The 7,145-nt window shown below is 40.4% G+C and overlaps 1 protein-coding gene across 1 annotated transcript in view; it reads left to right on the forward strand.

The window, feature by feature from the left end:
• Positions 1-7,064, forward strand: part of elp2 (elongator acetyltransferase complex subunit 2) — a 42,944-nt gene extending 35,880 nt beyond the window's left edge. The window contains exons 18-22 of the mRNA XM_014005664.1: positions 529-721; positions 4,180-4,301; positions 4,418-4,551; positions 5,774-5,887; positions 6,345-7,064. Coding sequence (XP_013861118.1) covers positions 529-721; positions 4,180-4,301; positions 4,418-4,551; positions 5,774-5,887; positions 6,345-6,540 — 759 coding nt within the window. The 3' untranslated portion in view covers positions 6,541-7,064. The remainder of the gene's footprint in view (positions 1-528; positions 722-4,179; positions 4,302-4,417; positions 4,552-5,773; positions 5,888-6,344) is intronic.
• Positions 7,065-7,145: the final 81 nt, after the last annotated feature.

Consider the following 7,145-nt stretch of genomic DNA (forward strand, 5'->3'; position numbering starts at 1 on the left):
GAATTGAGGCAGTTCTGAAGGCAAAAGGGGGTCCAACCCGTTACTAGCGTGGTGTACCTAATAAAGTGGCCGGTGAGTGTATATTTTCTCTCATTTTTCTTTTTATTGTATATTGTATATAAAATTATTTGTTTTGTTTTAATGAAATGAATAAAGAATTGAAGCTGAAACTGAAAAATAAAATTAAAATGAAAGGCGGCAGAAGAAGAATAACCTTATATCTGCCCCCTTTTTTATCCCCAGAATATGTTCAAAATGAAAGTAAATTACAACAAAAATCAAAACAACTGAAAACACACAATAAACAAAGCTAAACTTAAAACACCAACTTTCATGGATTCACTTAAGCTTCTCCATATTTCTTCAGAATTCTAGATTTAAAAAAAATCTTCACTGAAACCAGCTAATCCCCTTTAAAAGCAGGTGCAGGAAATAGAGAATAAATAAGTGTGTAATCATAATGAAAACACACTTTTGAATGATTTGGTCTGACCCCTGAGTATGATGCAATCTGCACTGTCGTTCCAGGCATCCAAGGCCGAACATGCAGCAGTGCTGCTGTGGAGCACAAGCACGTGGCGTCAGCTGCAGAGGCTGCAGTATCACACGCTCACGGTCACCCAGATGGCCTTCTCACCTGACGCACAGCTCCTGTTGGCTGTGTCCCGAGATCGCACCTGGTCCTTATGGAGACGCAACCTGCCAACACCAGAAAGTGCAGGTGAGAAAAATGTCTCATGTTCAGTGAAATGATATTTTATGTTCAAAACGTCAAAGACAAACTTACCTCTGACAACATAGGGAATAGAAAGAGGACTTGTGAACATAATATGCATCTACTAAATGGAACTTTGCCCAATAATTTGTGGTGAAAGATGCTGGAGGTGTTTAATACTGTTTTAGATTTAAAACTACTTATTTCGCTCATATTGGAAGTTTTTATTTTGTCACAACCATGTTTTTTTTAATAGCGACCAGTTTTATATTCATAAATAAGTGCCTTTAAAATGTTTTAATAAACTCCACGAAAGCCTTCACGACTCGTTTTATGGGTGTGAACAGATGTGAACATAAACTAACTGGTTGACAGGAATGTGATCCCAATGGGTTATTCCCAATTGGGTTATTCCAATGCAACGCAATTTGAGGTAATAGTTCTTCTTGGCACTTTGTTAACACATTTAGATTAATTGAAAATCCGTTTGACCGAATTTCAACACAAAAATACAACATCGGGGAACTTTTGGGCAGACACCAGCCATTTCAACGCAAATTAATTAGAATAAGGTAAACCCTCCAAGCTCATTTGTTCCAAATTGAATTCAAAGTCAAGCTGGCCTTATTGGAAGGACTCCACTAATTAATACTGTGAAGAACCAAGCAAATGATGCATTGATTGAAACTAATCCAAGAAAAAGCAGTTCTTAAATAACAAAGGCTATTTTTAAAAACACCCTATCCTAATCAAGTGAAATCTTTAGGTTTAATAACAAAAGGCCTAGCAATCTTTGACACAGTATCACCTGCCACCTTTCATGCCAGAATTTTAAACTAAGATGCTTAGAAATTATGAGGTTGTAGCCATTTTGGTCAAACCCTGGAATTGCTTTCTGCGTTAGCGTCAAAGAATATCATGGTGATAACGAACTGCTTTTACCTCAACAAGTATCTGTAGAACTGGTGAAATTATCAAAAGACAAAACAACAAACAAAAAAGGTAGTCAAAATCAAGCTAGCAAAACTGACCTACTTCCTGTATCTTCGCCATTTTTTTGAAAAACATATTTTAATGACCTGTAAGATGTGATGACCTTTTATCTTGTGATCTTTTTGTCGTAGTGTTGACAATTTTTAGCAAAATATCAAGCACTTTTTTGATATTCCTTTCATGACTGTCTGCTGCATCTCATTTTTGCAACAATTCCATGGATTATCCTGATCAAGACTCAATGCATAGCAATGGCACCTGTGCAATGCATGATAAGTCACGTGATGTCCAGTTCAGTAATATAGATCAATGACCCCACCCCTCGCACAGTGACTGCTTGATATGGGCACCAGTGACCCCCGTGACCCTGAAAGGAAGAAGCAGGTGTAGATAMAGGATGAATGAATGTTTTTCAATTACTGTGTGTCTCAATTCAGGGGCTGCAGCCTAACTAGACCRTGGCCCACAGAGGTCTTAGCCTATGCAGTCCATTCAGGYTGCATAGCCTTTGCATGACGTATGTTTGCATGACCCTGAGTGATCGATTTTATGTCACGTGCCTTCAGACTTAAAATGTGTTGGGACATGTACTCACGTGTCTTTCACTGGAGGAATAAATTCACGGTTGAAAATATACATATTAAATAAAAAACATTAAGAATTTTGGATTAGCTCCTGTTTCAGTGCTTGCAGTTACATTTTATTCAACATCTCATTGCAGCATCAAATTCTTCAGTCTGTGATGATTTTCCAAACTACGCCAACTAAACARAAGTTTAGTTTTTGTTTAGTTTGCTGATGGTGCAAAGAATCCTGGGAAATCCTCGGCCTTCATTTTCAGAACCCACAAAATGGGACAGCCTAATTTACGTTGCAGTGACAAAATTGACTCGGCCAGTATTATTCTTGTCAGAAATCATCGTAAACAAGCTCGTATGGCAGGTCCCTTAGAATCTCATGAATTCCAGCTAAGCTCATTTTGTTGATTTTCATTGCATCCATCACATTTTGTAGGTGACAGGATGTGCACCAGGTAAGGATAAAGCGGAACGCTAGACTGTCCAAATTCACAGGCTTTCACTTCTGGTCATTGCAGCCGACGATGACCCAGGCTGCATCAAGGCCGGGTCTTTTGAAAAACGCAGATCCTGAATTTGGACAGAGCCAATCTAGTCATTKCTCTCTGAATGTTTTTACTTTCTGTCAGTATTTCTGTTGTTTCAGTGCCCCATGTTGTAAACAGAGTTGTGTTTGTGTAGTTTTATTTTTTTAAGGGAACATATAAGTCAGTCCTTCGTTCACGATGAGTAGAGCACAACACTTATGCCCAAAGGATTACCTCCTAGTTTCACTAAACACATGTTAGCATTTCAGCTCAGGATGGTCTTAATGTGCATCGACACACAATGACCAGTCCTGCATTTTTATCTTCATGCATTACAGTAACCTGCACAACAGTGTGTTTTTATTATTTAGTTTTTTTTTTTTTTTACCAGAGTAGAAGAGGGGAATGGGAGGCAGGTCGGGACTCCCGTCTGCTCCGGTTGGCTGCTGAATCACTCAAGGTGATTGTGAAGAATGCAAACAMAGTCTCAGCGGCTAGACGAGGGGAAGGTTAAATGAAGTCAGCGCACATCAAACAAACTGACTCCCTCTGAACACACACCCTCTGCCTACCTGTTTTCTTTCAAGCATGTCTGCCTTTTCCACCACCGTTTTGCCCTCCCATGTGGTTTACGTCATTTTGACTTTATTCTTTTTTTTCCCTCCCCCTTCCTTTGTATGCACTGCTCCGCCTGTTTGAGTAAAGGATATGTCCTGCTGTGACTCGCCGTTTTCCCTTTGTCGGCTCATCTTGTTTTCATTTCTGTGTGATTGAATTAAGCAGCCATTATGCCCTTCAGAGTCCTGCTAATGGATGAAGGTGCAACACATGTTCGTTCCGATCAGTAAACGCTGCAATGTGTGTGTATTTTAAACACACAGGCGCAGCAAAGTGGTCAGCTCAGTTGTTTGTGAGGCTTTACAGCTGTATGTACATGCCAGCTCACTTTGGTGTGTGTGTGTGTGTGTGTGTGCATGGGTGGCAGTGTGGAGTGTGAGTGCCTCAGACCCACAGACAGGCAGCTGCCAGCAGCATACAAACAAGCTCTCTGGGGAAAACCAATCTGAGCTCTGAAATGGCTTAGGCTGAGGAAAAAAAAACAGCAGCAGGTCATAAACCAAAACTGACTGAAATGGAGGCTGGAATGAGGTTCTCTGTCTTGTTGGGTTGTTTATTTGTCGCCTAGGAGAGGCTTTTTGTGGCCACAGAGCAGCAGCGAGGCAGGGATCCAGACATGCTGATGTCACGCTGCAATAATCAGAGCTGAAAAGGAGATAAATGGAGTGTGTTGTTCGGCTTATAGCACTCTAACATTGTTTTTGAATTCAATATTTGATTATTTTACATCCTGTTTGTTTACCCGCAGAGCCCTTGTTCTCTCTCTACGCGCACACCGGCAAGGACACAGCCATTCACAGCCGAATCATCTGGTCATGTGACTGGAGCCCCGACAGCAAATACTTTGTGACATCTAGTCGGGACAAGAAGGTAATCATCAGATGTTGGTTTTAGTCTAAAATAACTGAAAGTGGAATTTTCCTTGAGGGTATTAAAGGAGAAAAACAGATAGTTGCAGACGAGTTTATGCATCTTCCTGTGTTCAGGTGATCGTGTGGGGTCCATGCAGAGCGGAGTGCTCTGAAAACTCTGCAGAGATTAAACCACGTTCTTCGGTTTTGGATGTGGGGGATTCAGCTACAGCTGTAGCTTTCTGCCCCGTGCTCTGCTCTGATAACAGGTACGCGCTGACTCAGCTGGATTTAGATTCATGCGTTGTGTCTAATTCTGCTTTATTGACCGGCCAGGAGGCGCTCTGACAAAACCGTTCTGCAAAGTGGCCGCAAAGACCGTTTTGTCGTTAAGATGCCTCTGACCATTCATAAATCACTAACTGAGCCGGCTTTCCTTTTCACGTGTCGAACTGTTACTGCCACGCTTGAAGGCACAAGCAGTGGGTCGCTCCAACTCCCCATTCAGAAATCAGTCAGAAAGTCCATGTTTGAAGTGTTTAGTTATCAGATGGTTTCCTTCACTGATTATTAGTGAAATTGTCTCATTTTTTTATTGTGTGTAAGACTCCTTATTTCTTCTGAGAAGCTTAAATTAGCTGTTTTTGTAGACGTTACAGTGAATTCAGGGTGTTGTAACGAGATAGCATGCTGGCTAGCATCCTTCAAAGTGCATTAATGAGTACAAAAAGTTGTATTTAGAGGTTTTACTTTAAGATCTTGAGACTTGCTTCTCAAAGATTACCATTTAAAATTTTATTTTCACTCCTCTCTTTTAGTTATGACATCTACGTTTTTTCTTTGCCGCATGAAGTGTAATTCCTTCTTTTTAAGCTACAATTTGACACCTGGATCATCCTGATATCGAGCAGTTATGCCCTGAATTGTCTTGTTAATCACAACAATAACTTAAAAAATATTTAGATTTTAAGATTTCATAGCTAGAAAGAAAAAATGCTTTGCTAGCTTGCAGGGAAAATATAAAAAAATTAAGGCATTTTTGCTCAAAATCCTGTTTTTTGTTTCTACTGCTCAAAAAAGTGCTTCAAAAAATTCTTTAAGATTATGTTTCAGACATTTCATTCAAATGATCCATTGATAAGGTCATTATATTTTTACAAAATTCTATTTTTGCAAAAGTTTTTATCAATTCACTATAGTGCCTTATTTCTCCATATAGCACTTTGAGACTTCATCCTCAGTTTGATGTGATGCGTCACATAAAAATGTTAACACTATAAATGTCTATCAGATAACTTTGTAGCCGGTCATGTACATTTATATAAACCACTGTTGCTCAGTAATGGATTGTTTCTAAAAGGTCTATTTTTTTAAGGATTAAAAAGAAGATGCAGAAATAGGTCCTGGCCTAAAAATGACAAAAACATTGTTTTTTCAGGTCATCTGCTGCTCTGTAGTTACTGTACATGTATCCTCTGGTGCCTCCCACAGCTTCCTGCTCACTGTCGGCCTGGAAAGCGGACGAATCTTGCTGTTCAGATGGAACCCTGAGTGGGACAGCGCTGCAGGAAGTGACTGGATCAGCTGTGGAGAAACAGACTCCTCGTATCCTTAAAACGCATCATCTGAAAGTTTAGCTTACTTATAACAGAAAAATAAAAAAATAAATAAAAACGTCTCCCAGCTTTGCTTGCAGTTTATCACAGGAACTTTGGTTTGGTCTGCTGAGAGGGTGTTAGATTTTGGCAGAAAAAGATAAAAAGCCGGTGGAGAAGTGACCGCAGCAGCAGGTGGGACAGAGGGAATTTCAGTGTTATATCCCATTTGGTGTCTGCGTTATCTGTAGAGCACAAAAAGCCAGCTGCATGAGTATTTTTTATAGTGACTTCATACAGTATTACTGTAGAAGAAAACAGTTTTTCTGACAAGTGTCCCTGCAGCTTACAGCCATCTTTTTGTTCTCAGTTTGATTGTTTTTAGACTTGAGTCCGGTCAGTTGTAGGAGTTATAACCTTAGTAAAAAATGTGTGGTTGTTTCCTTTCATCACACTTCCTTCCGTAGACAAAGCCACTCGTTGGCAGTTAAGCGACTCCGTTGGAGGCCCCGAGCCGGCCGAGCAGGTGTAGAGAGCAGCGAGACGGATGGACAGAGTGACAACGAGAGAAAACTCACAGAGGAGAGCTCCTGGGTCCAGCTTGCCAGTGCCAGTGCCGACCACTCTGTCAAAATCTTCAGCATCAACAAACAAGCTCTTTAGCACCGCCACTGACACTATAGTGACTTCTGCATGTAGGGAGACACTTTCCTTTGACTGTGGGCCACCACCGAGGCCACAGCTGCTCTCTCACAAGCCAGCCCAGCCGGGTGACAGCCAGTTGGGTCACGGGTCACTCAAAGGACAAAAGCCCCGCAGTTTGTCTGCACAAAGCTGAACGGATTTGATGGGTGGAAGGCAGGAGGGTAAAAACACCATGACCTTAGGCTGGGATTTAGTTTGGACACTTCAAAGTGTTTTAGATTCAGAGAAGAACACCATGTTGGAAAGCCACACAGACTGCATACTGACACAGGCTATCAAACAAACACACACTTCTGTGGATCCTTGAATTCTAAAAGAGAAATGAACATGAATCCTTCTTTTCCTGTCTAACAGTTGCATGAACTGCAGAATTTATTTTTACTTTTGAATATTTGAATAATTGAGATTTATTGTCAGTTTTTTGAACTAAATGAAAGATGACAAAAATAAATGTCTCAGGTTTGCATCCATGAACATCTTGACTGTTCTACAGCACTGTTGATTCTTTTAATCTGACTTACTTTAAAAGTTACATGTTTATTTATATAGATACAGTCTAACAA

The sequence above is a fragment of the Austrofundulus limnaeus genome, unplaced genomic scaffold (assembly GCF_001266775.1).
Source record: "Austrofundulus limnaeus strain Quisiro unplaced genomic scaffold, Austrofundulus_limnaeus-1.0 Scaffold32, whole genome shotgun sequence".
NCBI classification, from domain to species: Eukaryota; Metazoa; Chordata; class Actinopteri; order Cyprinodontiformes; family Rivulidae; genus Austrofundulus; species Austrofundulus limnaeus.